The sequence below is a fragment of the Carassius gibelio genome, chromosome B25 (genome assembly GCF_023724105.1).
Source record: "Carassius gibelio isolate Cgi1373 ecotype wild population from Czech Republic chromosome B25, carGib1.2-hapl.c, whole genome shotgun sequence".
Classification (NCBI taxonomy): Eukaryota; Metazoa; Chordata; class Actinopteri; order Cypriniformes; family Cyprinidae; genus Carassius; species Carassius gibelio.
The window spans coordinates 10,795,733-10,814,690 of NC_068420.1; the positions used below are offsets into that span (position 1 = coordinate 10,795,733).

General features: G+C 33.3%; 1 protein-coding gene across 6 annotated transcripts in view; it reads left to right on the forward strand.

The window, feature by feature from the left end:
• The window catches only part of kiaa1549la (KIAA1549-like a), a 50,584-nt gene extending 31,814 nt beyond the window's left edge, over positions 1–18,770 (forward strand). Inside the window, exons 12-23 of one of the 6 annotated variants that reach the window (XM_052598230.1) lie at positions 1,323–1,358; positions 4,615–4,802; positions 9,190–9,332; positions 10,708–10,832; positions 11,064–11,302; positions 12,054–12,183; positions 13,302–13,673; positions 13,813–13,910; positions 15,361–15,500; positions 15,609–15,766; positions 15,977–16,051; positions 16,880–18,770. In XM_052598230.1, the coding sequence (XP_052454190.1) occupies positions 1,323–1,358; positions 4,615–4,802; positions 9,190–9,332; positions 10,708–10,832; positions 11,064–11,302; positions 12,054–12,183; positions 13,302–13,673; positions 13,813–13,910; positions 15,361–15,500; positions 15,609–15,766; positions 15,977–16,006 (1,659 nt within the window). In that variant the 3' untranslated portion in view covers positions 16,007–16,051; positions 16,880–18,770. The remainder of the gene's footprint in view (positions 1–1,322; positions 1,359–4,614; positions 4,803–9,189; positions 9,333–10,707; positions 10,833–11,063; positions 11,303–12,053; positions 12,184–13,301; positions 13,674–13,812; positions 13,911–15,360; positions 15,501–15,608; positions 15,767–15,976; positions 16,052–16,879) is intronic. The other 5 variants (XM_052598233.1, XM_052598232.1, XM_052598235.1 and 2 more) reach the window with 5 other exon arrangements.
• The last annotated feature ends 188 nt before the right edge of the window (positions 18,771–18,958 follow it).

Here is an 18,958-nt window from a genome sequence, read left to right on the forward strand (position 1 = left end):
ATTAATTTAATTTATTTATAAACAATTTAGAAGAATTTTCATGATTTTTAAAAATTATTATTTTAGTTTCCAATAATTTCTAGTTAGATTTCATTATTTGAATTCATATCAATTAATAATTATAACCTGAAATATTTATTATTTCATGTTATAATTATTATTTAACATTAATTATATTTATTAAATCTTTGTTTGTGTGTGTGTGTGTGTGTGTGTGTGTGTGTGTGTGTGTGACACACACACACATATATATATATTTTTTGTTTACGGTGTAATGGTATGTGTATTCTTACCGGACCATTTCGGTACAGGGCTTTCGGTACAGTGCACGTGTGTACCGAATGACTGAATGCAATATTTTGTGTGCGGAACATAGGTACTTTTTCGTATTTCCACACGAACATATTAAGTGGCGGAAGTCTCCGCGTTCAGCGCAAATCACGCCCTGCAGCTGATTCTATAGTTTTCAAAAGGCATCACGCAAGTGTGAACATCACTACAATTAGGGGGAAAAAACGATCGTAATTCAAATGCAGCTTCCGTTGGCATTTAAACAGACCTTTGCTCTTAATTCCGATCGGGCCAAGGCTATAACGAAATCTGAGCAGGTCTAAAAATTGAAACTGTTGTTGCTGCACTTTACACTTTGGAAAAGTTATATATATATATAAATATGATATATAAATATGAGCAGGCCTACAAGCTGGGACTGGTAATGCTGCACTGTAATCATAGTTATTTATTTATATTTTTCATTATATTTTATTATGTGATATTGGTTTGAGACTGAGAGTATTTTATTGAGTGTTGAACTTATTATATTAATAAATGCAAAATTAATGTTATATAAATCCATGTTTACAAATATAAAATTATAACTGTATTGTATTGAAATTAATAACTCTAATAAGAACCGAAAGTTGTTATAAACAATAAAATTCATGAGAACAAAAAGAAAATGTTACCATACAAAATTTCTGTTTGATTCATATGTGGATTTGTTTTTTTCGTCTTTGCATTATTAATGAATCAGGATTATTTTAAAAGAGGGAATGAGACCCATTGTTGTGTCATACTGGTGATGTTATCTCATTTTAACTAACAAAATATCCTGCTTTCCTTTTATACTATCTACAAAATCATTTTATTTTACATCTGAATATGTTGCTGGACATAGGCTTTTGGAATGGTGGCTTGTTCCTAAAACATTCAGTGTTGTCACGACACATGAGATGTGCTGTTTAAACCTTGGAATGACACATTTCACTTTAACGCCACCAAAATGTCCCTCCAATTGTGTCTTCACTACTTTTCCTGTCCAGACCTCATATCGAAGAGATGGGAGTTATCACCACCAGGTATTTCTGGCTTGTGCATGGTGCTTGGCTGCATGTTTGTGGTCCACAAATCCTTCTTGTTGACTGTGCTTGTGGGAAATCTGTCCTCAGGGGGAAGGGGAAACAGAAGGTTATATATCCTCCATGTAATCGATGAGCTGTTCAGTAAGATCTAGTGCACTGAGAATATCTTTGATCTGCACAGCACAAATATCTCCCTTCTTGTCCCTCCATCTAAGATTGCAGGACGTTGACTAATAACAGATTGGGGATGATTTTAAGTATTGTCATGTTATTACTGCAATTATGATTTCTTTGTCATGATTATGAGGCTTTCTAATAAATCCAGACCAAATGCAGGTTAAGAAATTAGGCCACCCCAAGCTGAGCGATATGCCAAGGTTACATATATGCATAATTAGGTGAAGTTTAAATAGATTGCAAGGACTTTTAATCTAAAACGGGATACCCAACAGGAAGGAGCTATAGGATATTCTATATGTGCTCATGTGTAGAGGGCAGTTTTCATAGCAAATCATAAGAGTTTCAGTCCATTAAGAAATTGGATGCGCTAAATTGATCAAAACTGACAGTACAGTCATTTACAGCTACAAATATTAACTGTACTTTCTATTTCTCAAAGAATCCTGATTGATTGTATAAGAATTTCCACTAAAAATATTAAACTGCACGTCTGTTTTCAACATTGATGATAAGAAACATTTATTGACCCGCAAATCAGCATATCACAATGATTTCTAAACGATCGTGTGACATTGAAGACTGGAGTAATTTAATAATTGATAACTGGAGTAACCACAGGAACACATTTAATTTCAAAATATATAAAAATAGAAAACAGCAACTTAATATTTTAGTCATTTTCACAATTTCACTTTTTTACTTTATTAATGAAATCAGCCTTGGTGAGCAAAAGAGACTTTCTTTGTTGTGTAGAACTCAGATATTTAGCAGAATGTCTAAGCTACTCTTTCTGTATAATAAAAGTGAATGGTGACCAAAGCTATCAAGCAAACTATTCAATGAATAACAGCTTGAATTCAGTCCTCACGCAAAGTTATCAAATGGCTTCATAAGACTTGATATGTGATGCACAGTTTATATAAACTGCTTTCATTATGTTTTTATAGGGCTTTTTGTCTTTTAGGAGCTCGACCACCATCCAGTTTAATTGTATGCAAAAGAGCAGCTTTGACATTCTGCTAAACTTCTGTTTTTGTGGTCCACTGAAGAAAGTAAGTTCAATCGTTATGGAACATGAGGGTACGGCCTTTTTGAGTGAGCAATCCCTGGAGTAAAACTGTATTGTTTTTAGTAATGAAGTAAAACAATATGCAAATCAGTTGTAATTATGATAATTGTCTCTTTGATCGTACACCCTCTTAGCCATGTTCTCTGATCTGAAAACATTCCCTACTCCGTCCAATTAAGACGTCCTTTCAGGAACATGATTTTGCCCATGCATGGTAATTTGCGGATCAGTGTATAAAGCGATCCAGTTTCACACAAGAGCTTCTTCCCATGTTAGCATAAGGGTGTTGCAGGAGGTGTGTGAACGTTCACTGGATGATTGGAATAAGAATAAAGTCATATAAGGATTTCAGATGCTGACATTGATGATTCGTCAGGCTCAGACGTGATCAATTCTGTGTGCGCTTGCATGCTTTTTGCTTCAACCTGTCAATGTGTTTGAACAGTCCTTATGTGTTCCCCCAGCCTGTTTGCACAGTTCACATCCAGTGCAAGACATACAACCTTGATTCTATGCTTAAATCAAATTGAACTTGGATTAAACTAAGATTTATATAAGGGGTTTGTGGACTGTCATGACCCACGTCAGCCAGTGAAAGACTCTGGCTTCTCTCAAATACAATCGGAGGGAGAGCGAGTGAATTATAGTTCATCTGAGCATGTGAATTATATTTGAGTGGGATTTGACCTTATTCAAGGTCACCGTCAGCGTCAGGAAGATAATACTAAAATGAAAATGCTGCTTTTCACAGAAGTTTATACTTTTACTGTTTCTTTTTGGTGTAACATTTTTGCTAGTAATGCTTAATAAATCAGTACCTACCGATATTAAAATGTATTGAAATTTTATTTATTAAAATTATTTAATTTATATATATATGTGTGTGTGTGTGTGTGTGTGTCTGAAATAAAAATTTAAGTAAATAAATAAAAATTCATAAATGCATTATTTCATTTGTAAACTTGTTAAAAAAATTATATATATATATATATATATATATAATTAACAAAAAATTGTATATGTGTGTGTGTGTGTGTGTGTGTGTGTGTTTGTGTGTGTGTGAAAATTTAAGTAACAAAAAATAAGTCATAAATGTATGGTTTCATTTTTAAATCTTTAAACATTTTATATATAAAAAATGTAAGCTTTTATTCATCGATTACTTTGCTTTTAAATATACTTATATATATATATATATATATATATATATATATATATATATATAAAATACATGTAAATATATTAAATAGTTTAATTATTCCATTTATAAATTAAGTTGTGTGTGTGTGTGTATATATATATATATATATATATATATATATATATATATATATATATATATATATATATATATAATTTTTTTTTTAAGTGAATAAATGTTAATTCAATTAATTTAGCATTTAGAATGAGTGATTAATTTTTATTTTTTATTTTCTTCAAAATTGTAAAGAATTTTAATATTGATTATGTATTATTTATCAAAATAATTATCAGCTTGTTGCACTGGCCTGAGTTTTTATATTATACTTTCATCATAATTATTTTTGCGCTTCTGCTTGATGACACAAGGTGTAGAAATTATACACCTCCCTAATAGATCTTGTAAATGTGACAACAGCATGTGCAAAGCGCAACCTATCATGAATTATTAATCGAATTAATCACACATTTTCCCCATTTACATGATAACAGCGATGCCCTGTGACACTTTTTTTAAGATCCAACAGGCACCCTGCCTCCGTGCGCCCAGTTCTGCTGGAGATTGATCCATAATTCATTAAAACGAGAGCTTCATAGCTCTTCCATTTTAAATATCCCATGGCAACTTGATGCATCATATGCGGGCTCCATGAAATATAGTTAGACTCAAAGCACCTTCAGCCTATGAATAAATTAGGATGGCCGGCATTCCTTTGCTGATTGAAATAAAATGCCTGATGCTGCACTGTGTAACTCTTACTTTCTTCGTCCCCATTCAATCCCGGCGCGTCATTTCCTGTCCAGCCTGTGCAGGGTTTCGACTACGCCAAGCAGCACATGGGCCGGCCAGGTGAGGAGGCTCTCACTGTCACCAAGGAAACACTTGTCCTGTCCCTCCCGGTACGGGATGCTCCTCTTACACAAGACAGGGTGGCGGCGTTACAAGATGGCACGGTCTCAAAAAGACCCCAGTCGACAGAGATGCATCTCAGGTGAGTGCTTTTATTACAGAACAAAGGAAGTATGTGCATATTATAGGCGTACCAAATGGAATAAGCTAGTATGATAGTATATCGCTCAACTCTCTATAGAACACTAAAGCCTGAATATCATACATTTTTAAAGGCCATCCAACCCGATATGACCACACAGTTCTATTTCAGTTGCATTTCTTATCTTCTTCCACTGAAAAATCACGTACACCTCAAGTATGACGTATAATTACCACTGAGCGGATTGAGCTCTTGACTCTAAGATGCAGCAGGGAAAATGAGAACAGAGTACTCTGTGTGACATATTTTTAGAATCAAAATCAAGAAAGACAGACACTCTCATTTTGGTCATGATTTCGCCCTCTGATTTTTTTTTTTTTTTTTTTTTGCATATTTGCATACATCTGTAATGACCTTTTCCGTTATCTAATGCTCAAAGTCAAACTTTAAAAATGCTAATCATTTACAGGTAATAATAATGTAAATCTTTAGGGAGTCTTTAGATTTTTATTTATTTATTTATTTTTCAAAAGTAGTCTCTATGCACACCAAAGCTGAATTTATTTGCTCTGATATACCGTAAAAACAGTAATATTGTTAAATATTATTTACAATTTAAAATACGTTTTTGATTTCACTATATTAAAAAATAGAATTTACTCTGATGGAAGTTGAATTTTCAGCATCATTGCACATAATCCTTCATAAATCATTCTAATATTCTGATTTTGATTTTTTTGGTGAATATAAAGTTATAAACAAAAGCATTTATGTAAACGGAAATCTTTTTTAACATTATAAATGTCTTTACTGTCAGTTTTGATCAAGTTAATGTATCCTTGCTGAATAAAAGTATGAATTTCTTTAAAAAAAATTGTACAGACCTTTTTGAATGGCAATATAGAATTTATGTAGAATTTAAAACTATTTATTTTTTAATGTATTTATTTTTATATATTTGGACAAAATATTGTAGATTTTTAATTGATGCATCCTTGAAATGTATAATAATTGCCTTGATGTTATGATCAAAATGACCTGAAAAATTAGCAGTTGGCAAATGCATATTTTTACCCCATTATATATATATATATATATATATATATATATATATATATATATATATATATATATATATATATATATATATATATATATATACAGACAAGTATCAAAGTATCACTGAAAATTTGCATAATGACGTGCTTGGGTTTCGGGTCATATTTAAATTTTGCATGTCAAAAAAATGGTGTTACGTAACCATTTTTATGTAATGTTTATTTGGGACCAAAGTCATAACTCATATGTATACATTATATATTCATACTATCAAGTGTCTCATCGGGGTTGTATCAAACAAGCAAAAAAAAGTGTTCATTGGATTTAGAGCACCAGATTCTTTAGATTAATTTGTTAGTGTTTTATTCTTTGTTCCCATTGCTTCAGAGAAATTTCTCTGTGAAACCTCCCAAGGTCCTTTTCTGATCCCGCATAAAAATGCAAATGAAAGATGGTAGGAAATTTATCAGTGTTCAGCATGACGCTCTCGTCACAAAAGCAGCCTTTCAAGGTCATTAAAACTCACCACCCCACATTTACTGGTTTCTTAACCGCTCTCTGCGGGCTGTGGGATCGTAAATATGCCTTTGCGTCGTACGTGGGACAATGCCACATAGCATAAAGCACTGATCCTTGAAATGGTTGCAGTGTGGCTTCGCGTTCCTCTCCCTCTCATTGTTTCTCCTTCTTTCGCTCTTTCTCTATTAACATCCGCGCTTATTAGTTGGAATACAAATGTATTCTGCCGTTTGTTATCTCTCCTGAGTGGCTCGATTAAAAGGAAATGATCCTGCAGAGAGCAGAGCTGGGGAAATAATTATTTGGAAAAGCAAATGCGGTAAATACACGAGCATTTAAACCTGGCAGAGACAGTCTGAAATGCATGCAGAGAAGCTAAGTACACTCACAGCTACAGAATCATGTATGATTCAGTGTGCCCATAGGCAGCTTGGGCAATGTTCGACCTAGAAGATGTGTGCGTGTGTTGGTGCGGCCGTGGCAGTTGCGAGTCCAGCGGGGCTGGGTGTTATGTGCATGGCAGATTGTTGGCACACATGCCTGAGAGATTAGCAGATTTAATGTAATATTCATATTTTGTTGACTGTGGCTGATTACCTTCTTCTTAGAGAGAGAATGGGTTATGACTGAAGCTTTTATTTTGATGTGAAAATGAAATAGTCCTTGTTTCTGTAATTATAGGTAATTGCTTTTATGGTTCCTTGAGCTTTATGGATGTTATAATCTACAATTAAAGTATAAAATCAATATAGTACCACATTTTGAGCTCACTTTATTTCTGTTTTTCTGAGTAAAACAGATTTACTGTGAATTTCATACATGAATACTGTACATATATGAATATACATTTATTATGTTATTGTGAACAACTCTCTCTCTCTCTCTATATATATATATAGAGAGAGAGAGAGAGAGAGAGCTTTATCTAAGCTTTTGGAGAAATTTAAATATTTTCTGGGAAATGAAAAAAAATTCTTTCTCCTTTTCAGTGTGGATTTAGAAAGCAGCATTGTACTGTCACTGCTGCTTGGAAAGTGATTAGTGACATAATTGATGCCTTAGATTGCAAAAAAAATTGTTCAGCTCTTTTTCTTGACTTATCAAAGGTTTTTGCACAGTTGATCATGGCATATTTCTAAATAGACTCTCCATTGTTGGTATCTCTGGAAATGCCATTACATGGTTTGCCAGCTATCTTTCAGGGTGAACACAGTGTGTGCTTTTAAAAGACTGTACTTCATCTATTTTGTCACTTTCCAAAGGTATCCCTCAGGGGTCTGTTCTGGGACCTATTTTATTTTCCTTGTCTGTAAATAATTTATGCAATAACATTCCAAATCTGAAGTTCCATCTGTATGCAGATGACACTGCTATTTACTGGAGTCCTCCATCAGCTTCACAAGCACTTCACTATTTACAGTCAGTGTTTGATATTGTTCAGTTCCGTCCATGTCAGCTTAAGCTGGTTTTAAACACAGATAAAACTAGTTTAATGATTTTTTTTTTTCAAATTCTAAAGTTGTACCAAGTAATCGTCCTGACATTTTATCCTTCCAGGGAACAAAAACAATTTGTAAGTTATAAGTACCTGGGCATCCTATTTGACAGTTAACTTTTAAGCTACATATTGATAAATACATTTCAAAACTTAAGCTCAAATTGCAGTTTTATTACCAACATAGATCTATATTTTCTTTTATAGCAAGGAAATATTTGTTATCTGCTACCTTGTTAGCACGTTTGGATTATTGTGATCTGGTGTATATGTATGCCCCAGGATATTATCTAAAAAAAACTTGATCTATTGATCTGTTTAGTTTCTTGTGCACACCAAAGGCAAATTTAGTTATTCCCACGAGTAGATTACAAAGTCAATGTAAAGATGTTTCGCACCATTGCATTTGCCATAAAGGCACAATATTCTCCTCAATCCCTTCTTCCATGCAAGGTGAAAAATTTCAACTCAAGCAGAAATTTCTCATGACACATTGTTGCACAAGCCAATCAGAAAAAATCTTATTGACATGTCCAGGTTGTATCAGAGAAAATTGTTATTGATTTTACTGTATTTTTTTATTTGCGCGAATGGCGTAAAAAACATCCTGTGAGTAATCTAGAGCGAGTAATGGTGTGTGCTTCACATTTTTTTTCAACATCACTGAATAAAAACAAAAAATATATATATAAAAAAAAACAAAATCTAATACAACTAGACGTGTCACTAAGCTTTTCTCTGATTGACTTGCGAGACAACAAGGCATGCAAAGTTTCCATTAGAGTTGAAATGTTTTTTCTTGCGTGGAAGACACGATTGAGGTCAATATCATGGAAAACGCATCACCTGGTGCAAATTCGCATCTTTGCGAATATTTGTGAGTAGATGTAATCTATTTACGCAAATAATTAGATTTGCTTTTGGTGTACACACCATTAAATGTCATAAACAAATGGTCTGTAGATTTCCTTTGTCCTACCAAGTCAGTGTTAATGTGATATGCTTGCCAACAATCTTTCCAGCAGTGATGTGTTAGAACTCTCGCTGGCACATGATGTGCATTCTGATATGTGGTCCACGGCTCATTGTGGCTGTTGTTTCAAAGCAGGATTCATCCTGTTGTTGAACATTTGTTTAAATGGCACAAAACATGATGAGTGGATGCTCACCCTACGGTGATGTCTGCTAAATGACACCACTGCAATTTAATCCAGGTTAACAGAGGCCAGAGGGCCCTGCAAGGCAACTGTTAACCCTGCATCATACTGCATGCAGCAAACTAACCATTGCCTCTGTTGCCATGGCTACCCGCAGCAGGTTGCCAAGCGAGAACGGCTCTGTTTCGAGCAATGAATCTGGGAAGCTGAACACGGGCAGAAGCTCCACTGCTCGGAGATCAACGGCACAGAAAGCACCCAAAGAAGAGCAGCACACGAGAAATGGTGAGAAAGACAGAGGTAAAAGGAACAACACAATTCACATTCCTCAAGATTCATAACCCATCTATGAAGCCCATTATTTACAATCAGGAACGCTGGATCTAGTTAATCGATTTTTTACTTAAATACATCTTAAAATTTCTGAAATCAGTATTTTTGTCTTGTTTTACAATGTGTGTGTGTGTGTGTGTGTGTGTGTATATATATATATATATATATATATATATATATATATATATATATATATACATATATATATGTACATGCATATATGTATATATATATACACACACATATATATATATATATATATATATATATATATATATATATATATACAATTAAAAATAATACAATTAATTTTAAAAGTAAAATGGCATAAAATATTTTAAGAAAAATTAAGATTAAAATTTACTAAAAAAATATAATATTTATAAGTCATGAGAAATTAAATGATAAACATTTGTACAATTAGAAACATTTGTAAGAATTGGAAATTATTATATTATTGTGAGAACTGTGATATATTAATTGATGAATAAAATAAAAAAACAGCATTTACTTGAAATCTAAATATTTTTTAAACATTCTCAGTTATTTTATGTCATTTTGTATTAATTTAATCATCCTTGCTGAATAAAAGTGTTAAAAATCTTACTGACTCCAAACATTTGAACAGTAATGTATATATAATTTATTTTATAAAAAATTTGCACTTTTGTATATATTGTATTATATTAATAGTAAATTGTGTAAATTTTTTACTAAAAACATTTTGCCATTAGTTTAAGAAAATTAAATAAAAAAATATTTATAAAAAATATTACAATAAATATTAACAATATACAACAATATAAATAAATACAACTTTAAAAAATGTTTTTCTTTTGAAAAGCAAAAACTGTATTGAAACACTAGAATAATAAAATGTGACCCTGGACCACAAAACCAGTCATTATATTATTATTAATATAATATATTAGATTATATTATAATTACATTTTTATTATTATTATTATTGAAAGCTGAATAATATTAACAATAAGCTTTCCATTTATGTATGGTTTGTTAGGATAGGACAATATTTGGCCGAGGTACAACTATTTGAGAATCTGGAATCTGAGAACATTTTTGAAAATCACCTTTAAAGCTGTACAAATGAAGTTCTTAACAATACATAATATTACCAATCAAAAATAACGTTTTTAGATATGTATGGTAGCAAATGTACAAAATATCTTCATGGAACATGATCTTTATTGATGATTGCTCGGTATAATGTGTGCTAGTATCAGACTCTGTTTTGAATATTTACAGCTGCTTTCTTTGCTGATCCCCTTTTTACCCTCCTGCTGTAATTTTGTGACTGGATGTGTCTCCTGTGTGTTTGCAGACCATTATGACTCTCTAACTGGCTCTCTACGCCTCATCACCATCAAGCCTATGGCTGCCCCACTCAACTATTCCTATCCTGACTCCTCCAATCACAGCCAAGACTCTGTCATCCTGAATGGAGAGGTGAGCTCGCTGTCACTGTGGAGATGGGCCACCTCATTAAGAGGCTTTTATTGGTGATTTATTTTTACCTGTTTTGAGTCCTTGTCAGTTTACAGGGCAAACCCACAGAGAATCTGTTCCACACATTTTCCCTCTAGATCAGCAAAAAAGGATTCTATTTAGACTCACTTACGGTCAGCCGAGCAGCACAAAGTTGGGAGTTAATAAATAACATCAGATTTTCACCTGCAGGTCAACATGGGGCTGAAGCAGAAGTCGGACATCGAGCATTACCGGAATAAGCTGAGGTTAAAAGCTAAAAGGAAAGGTTACAGTGACGGGCCGGTCACTAGCAGCAGCGGCAGCGGCAGCAGCCACATGTACAGCCATCGAGACCGGCTGAGGCGAGAGAACGCTTCCCTGGACCTGGAAGAACTGAGGGGGCTGAAGGAGGACAGGAAACCCTCCACTTACGTAAAGTACCGCAGGAGGTGGGCGGAGATTAAACCCATGCTCTTAGTCATCCCAAAATATTTTGAGGAAATGAAGCCAGTTGTGTCTTACTAGATACTGAATAAAGATAGAAAATGAAAAGTGGAATCAATTATGAATTTATGAATAACTTATTAATTAATATATATTTATGTTTGTGAAGGAAGTTTCTTATGTCTAGAAAGGCTGCATTTGTTTGATTAAAAATATAGTAAAAATAGCAAAACTGTGAACTTTCAATTAATTTACAGTTTACAATAACTTATTTTTATTTGAATATATTTTTAAAAAAAAATACGTTCTGGATTTTTTTGATAAACAGAAAGTTCACATAAAATATATTATAATTAAATAGTACACTTTTATAACATTATATATGTTTTTACTGTAAGTTTTGATCAATTTAATAAAGCACATCATTGCAGACTAAAAAATTTAGTTTGTTTAAACGAATCAGACCAACTCACATATACAGTTTTACCCCAATGTTTGTGTCTTTGCATAATTCGTTTTATTGAATTGTGTGGTAAAATAACAGTTCATGAAAATAAACAACACCATTCATTCTTAGTAAACGCTCCCTATGGCATGAATAAAGAACTCTTTAATGAGCTCTTCTCCAGTGTTTGGAAATCAATATTTCATTGTGCATTAGACTAAAAATAAACCACGATGTAAAATTAACAATGACTATAATAACCATGTTGATTCGTAAGACGATACTGAACTTTTCACCCATTCTCTCAACAGTGACTCTCACAGGGAACCTGCATACTGGAGCAGGCAGTCTCTGAACACCCCGAGTCCAGTAGAGACAGAGATGGACATGCTGGTCATGAGGGAGAGATCTAGGAGAGGCATCCGCAACAGCGGCTACGATGTAAGCGCTGCTAGCCACTTGCATCATGGGACCCCAAATCCCTGATATAAAGTCTTGTGCTGTAGTCTTTCCACACGCCGCATGCCATTCACAGATCAGGGAGCCGGCAAAGATTCTTTTTGCTTAAGTAATGACTCTCAGCTCAAGTTTTCTTTGAGGCTTAAATGAAGGCGATTACCTTTAGCTTTAACTTTAAACCCAGTTTATGACGGTAAAGAGCTTGAGATGATAATAGCCAGTGCTCTAACCCTGAATTTTACCTACGTCATCATGAAACAGAGCAGAATATTATTGAATGTAACATAAAAAAAAACATATCAGAAATCATAAATAAGGCAACTGAATAATTGATTAATCAATAGAAAATCATTATAAACCAATAATAAAAAATCTTTTTAGCATGTAGATAGATTAAGAACCGTATCTTGTAATGAGGAATTCAAAATATAATTTTCATTGTTTTTAGTTTTATCACTATAATTCCTGTAGTTGTAATTAATAAAACATTTAGCTTTTATTTGCAATTTATCTAATTTTTTCAGAATAAAATATATTTTTAAATATGTTAGAGAGCAAATACTTTATTTACATTTTAATATTATTTATTTATAAATGTATTTATATTTTTTCAATTAGTATATTGACTTATTATATATATATATATATATATATAGAGAGAGAGAGAGAGAGAGAGATAGAAAACAGTTTCTCAATTGTAACATTATTGATGATCAGATTGCCAAAAGGGGTAGGTAAGATAGAAATACATTTTCAATTGATGTTTAAGGGTACAGACATTAGAGGGAAACTAAAAAATTACATTTTTCTATATTAGTAATTAATATAATATTTAATTGCATAGATTTAGATTGGAAATGTGATACTGGGTAATAGCCGTGATTGTGCTAAGCTTTTAAAAGTGTATTTGCAATGCAGTTGACCTAGAAAAGTATCCAGAAGTCTGAGTCTTGTGATTGGGATTTAAAATCTTAATTAAAACTGGAAATGAATGGAAAGTTTCAGCACCTTAAAACATCTCAACCTGAACAGTTTAAGCAAAAAATGAGTAGATTATTAACTAGTTGTTTGATGACGTCTCGTCACTGATCCCACCTCAGGGTGAGCCCGAGCCATTTGAAGAGACAGATGTGGACCGCCTTCTGAGTTCCTTGGGTTTTGGTGGTGGTCACCAGGTCAAAGGCCACTCCGACTCGTCCACCCTGAGCTCGCAGCCCTCGATCGATGAAGTGAGGCAGCAGATGCACCTCCTCTTGGACAACGCTTTCGGTTTGGCCTCTGCTGAGCCAGCCCCGAGCAACCACCACCATCACCATCACCACCACCCTCACAGTCCGTACAACCCCAGCCACGGTAGCCCCTACCTGGATGGAGTTACCAGCGCACCTGGGACTATGAACCACCCCAGTGGAGCTCTACAGCGCGGCTCCTCCTTTGGGCCGGATATGCACCAGTGTAGCCTCCCCAAACCAGTGAGCACCAGTCTTCAATGCCACTCATGTTTGCAGTTCATTTGATTGTTTATATTTTGGGCATATAGGGTGATATGTTGCTATATGTCACCATATGAGTATTTAGAAAGTTCACTGGTGATTGTGCTTGGCTCTGCAGGGGTTCAGGTTTACACAGCTGCCTGATATGGGTTTGGGTTCCCCACCACCCCTCATCCCTCCAAGAGGTGGAGCCCCACCTGGAACTTCACTAAGATGGTGAGAGAAACCTCAAAATACACATGTATGCTCATATTTGGGTCTTGTGTTATATTTTATTATATTATATTATATTATATTATATTGATACCATTGTTTAAATTCATGCTACAAAGTCAAGCATAAAATTCATAAAAAAAAAAAACCTAAATTTAAATATAAAAAAAAAAAATTCTGTTTTGTCATATTATGTTGATAGCATTAAGCACATGCTACAAAATCAAGCAAAAAATATATTTAAATATATATAACTAAACTTAAATATGTGTGTTTTAAATTTGTTATATTATATTAATATATTGATAGCATTTTTTAAGTGCATGGTACAAAATCAAGCATAACATTTATAAAACTACTAAACTACTAAAATATTAAATTTTTCTTTTATATTTAAAATTTGATAGCACTTGCACACCCTGCTGCAAAATAATGTTTTGTACTATATTATATATCTTAAATTGATATCATTTTCACACTTTTTTTATTTTTAATTATATATATATATATATATATATATACACATTTAAAGTCATTTTTGGATTTTTTTTTTTTTTTTTTTTTTTTTTAAGTGTGGTTTTGTATCATATCTACCTAAAAGGTACATAATATATGTATATTCTTTTATGGCAGGCCAAATGTGTCAGTGATCATTTGCAGAAAAAAATGATACATCAAATTTAGAAAAGAACTAATCAATCAAGAAATTAGCATTTAGGATGTAGATAAATTAAGAATCAATGATCCTCAATTTGAACAAATTAAAAATGCATTCATTAGTCCTTTTGTAACGAGAAATTTACAGAATTATTTTTATTATTTTCTATTTTTATTCAGCAATATTTTTAAATGAGTAATTAGTAAAATATTTTGTTTGCTTGTTTATCTGAAAAAAAAAACAATATATATATATATATATATATATATATATATATATATATATATATATAAAAATCAAATAGCAAATACTTATCCACATGAGAATAATGATGATATATTGATTGACTTTTTATTTTTATTATTATATCCATTTACTTGTTTATATAATTTTTGCTTTATTAGTTTGTCTGATGATCACTGACTGTCACTTTGCTCTTTAGAATTAGATTTGGTAGAAATACATTTCCAGCTAATGTTTATGAACATCTTAGGCTACTGTCCCAAAGACAAGGGTTTTTTTCACATTTTTCCCCCCTGCTGACAGTGTCACAGCACATAGCATTACAGCATCACATTGCCAGCGTTATTGAGACGAGCATGTATATTGAAATAAGCTTCTTTCCTCTGAGATGCTGTGGCTGGCATGCATTAAAGGTGCTTGGCATGGTTGCCAGTGCTGCTGACTGCATTGAGATGTTTTGTTTTTTAATGCGGTTCTGAGGCGATGCCGGCCAGCGTTGCCCCCTGGTGGTTTGATCACATTATAACAAGCCTGCTTCATCTCTTCTTGTAGCTCCACACCAGACACCAGTCTGAAGCCTCGTGTCTCTGAGGCCTCAGAGATGAGTCAGCACAATGGCACCCCCTACCTGCCAATCAACCGAGCTCCTTTCCCTGCTGTCACTGTCGACGAGTCTATGACCAGCTACTCAGGTCAGTGTGTTTTAGTAAACGGTGTTATAAAACAACATTTTGAATCAATTTGAAGATTTTGGGTTTCCAAAGATGCCGGAAAACATTTGTATCTTCCGATGTTTACAGGAAACCCAATGACAGCAGTATATGCCATATCTGCCAACCGACCCGGCTACTCGGACTACTTCGTCCTGTCTCCCCCGTCCTCCTACCGAAGCCCGTCTTGGATGTCCTACCCTCCAGAGCCAGAGGACCTTCCACATCAGTGGAATGACACGGTAAAGGCAAGCTCTGTTTCTGTATACAGTTCCTCCGGCGTGACTAACCGTACCCGATGACTCCTAACACATCTCTGGTATTGTGACCTCATTACATTCACATCTTGTTACCGACCTCAAAGAATCAACAACCAACCTTTATTCATCTGGATTGTCTCTGTGGTGTTATCTTAAAAGTAAATGTCATTTTCTTCCTTTTGAAAATATGTCTTACAGAACCAGTGTCATCTGGAGACCATCTGCTGAACTGGAGACCTTTCTGATGTTGAGCAGACACAGACATTTACCAGGGTACTTTGGAGTTTTAGATTATTAGCCATTTACACAGCCACATGAGCGGACTATAAATAAAAAAAATATTTTACATTTATTGAAAAAAAAAATATATATATATATATATATATTACTCTAGTCTCCAGTGTCTGGATCTTTTAGAAATTATTAAAATATGCTGATTTGGTGCTGAGTTAAAGGACTATTGTTGGTGCTCAATTAATAATGGTTCTTATTATTATAAAAACTGCTGGAAACTATTTTTGCTGCTTAATAGTTTTGTGTAATCCCTTTTTTTATAAATAGAAATTTAAAAAAACCTCATTCATTTGGACAACATATAATCACTTTTAATTTTTTTAATTTTCTTTTAATTTAATTGTTAATTTAATGCTTCCTTGCCGAATAAAAGTGTTTTTTTCTTTTTAATCTTACCTGAATTTTAAATAGGGAGTGCATTACAGTTTCCACAGATGTATTAAGCAGCTAAAAAACATTTTCAATATTGATAATTATAATAAATGTTTATTGAGCACCAACTCAGGCTATTAGAATGACACTGAAGACTGGAGTAATGATGCTGAAAAATCAGCTTAATAATTTTTTTTTCTTATTTAATCATTTATTATTAATTCTTAATTATGAAATACATTTTTAAAGATTTTACATTATAATTATTTTGACCTTTTTAAAAATTATATAATCAAATACTTGTCCATACAATGTTGTTGTTATTGTTTTGTTTTTACCCTCATATTGTTTCAAACCTGTATTTTGGAATAGGTTTGGGATGACATGAGGGTGCACTGTTCCTTTAAGAAGCTGTTATGTGCTTGTAACTTTCAGGATTTGAACCATCAAAAAGAATCGGCACCTACTCTGAAATTTCGGATCCAGCGGCCCCAACCGACCACGATGCTCAGCCGAACGGCCAACCGGACCCACAAACCACAAACTCACCTGCCAGCCTAAGCGAGATGCAGCACCCGTTATTAATCAACGTCTACAGTGAGGGTAAATCACCACAACTACCAACAGGTCGCCTCACTGGCCAAAACTGTGTTTTCTTAAAGCTTTTTCAAACTAAGAAGTGTTGTATCTAATGCAGGTGGTTTTATGTGTGTTTTAAACACCCAAGTTACTAATAACAAAAAACAAAAAAAAAACAAAATCCATCTTGGGCTTTCATCGATGCCTATCTGTGTCTTTTGCTCTCATTCATGCATTTTTTTAAAGAAACGGATATTATTGCAGGCGATTCTTTTCGTGCACTCCATACAGCTTACGTAAAAAAAAAAAACTACGATGACGATGAATGATATTAAAGAAATCAAACATTTGGAGGGATGCGACATCCTGTACTGTATTTACTGTAGTCACAATGCAAAAAAAAAATATTATAATAATAGTATAAGCTTTTTCTTTTTTTCAAAAAAAAAGGCCAGTTTATGCTGTAATTAAGTGTTTCACAATGCACAACTGTTCATGAAAGGCATGAAATGTTTAGGTTTGACGTGGGAAGAGAGCCATAAAGGTTTAGTGGACAGAGAGATTGATAAATGATGAATAGATGAAGGGATTCATATTTTTACTAGCCTTTTTGTAACTACTGAAAGAGTAACTATAACTACGTATTTTATTGCCTTATAAAAGGTACCAAAACATATATATATATATATATATATATATATATATATATATATATCAAATATGCAGCATACACCAAAATTGACTTGAAATTTGATTTAGAATATATTGATAATATAAAATCTAATTAAAACTCTAACATACTATCTTAATAAGACATGAATTTGCTATAACTAAGCAAGTACAGTGTTACAGAAGTAAGATTGGCATGTGCTCTTTTAAGAGAATGAGTCTAATGCATGTAGTCTGGACATATGATTCATAAGGGCTTTGTATGTCATGTAAGTCCCATATTTTCTTTGGGCAGTTATAGGATGGAAATCTATTGTAAAAAGGTTAATCACAGCAGAAGTATCCCATTGAATAGACGCTACCTTTCCATGTACTTTACAAACCTCTCGTTGTTTTGGTTGAGGCCCATTTCAGAATGAATCAAGGGACATAATCGGATTTTGAAGCTGACATAATGTGTTGTGTAAATTATTAAAAATGCCACTACTGTTTGATTTGTGTTTAAATAAACGTTGTCCTTTCCGTTTCACTTCAGTGGTACAGGGGATGTGCAAATATCTATCATGTAATTGTCCTTTTTAAAGCATTTTCTTTTCATATTTTTATATTAATTGAGTCACCCTTTTCGGCCAACAATGGAGGACATTATGCTAAAAACTGTAAGATATTGTGCTTCAAATGTAAAAAAAAAAAAAGAACAAAGAACAAAAAAAATGCCTCGTTGTGAACCTATGTGAGAAAATTGTGTAATATTCACTATGTGTACATCATCATAACAAATAAGATGTTGACTTCTTTTCCTACTTATACAACACTAAACAACTCCATATTTGCCAGATGTACTGTATATTTTCCTTCGTTACTGTAAAGAGAAAAAAAATATTCGATTTAACCGTGCTACTTGTTATTTTCTTTTCTTCCTGATTGTTTCATTTAGCATAACATGTAAGATAACCATCATTATTATAATGGTTTAACGCTTTGAAGGACTCATTTTTTGTGAGTTACACACTGAATCAACTCTAATAAAAACTAAGAAACATTTGATCATTTAAAAAAAAATGGTAAAATGGCTTAATATCGTGTGTAGAGTGTTATTTTTTTTGCCTGTATGACCTTGCTAGCCTAGCTTTGCTTAGCGTTTCATATCCTGTCCACTAGAGGACGCACTTCCACTTAATTTTAGTTCTCCACTGCAACCAAAGCTTCCTCACAGCTACACAATTATTCCTGGCATTGATGGAGCGGCTTTTATTCACTTTGTAA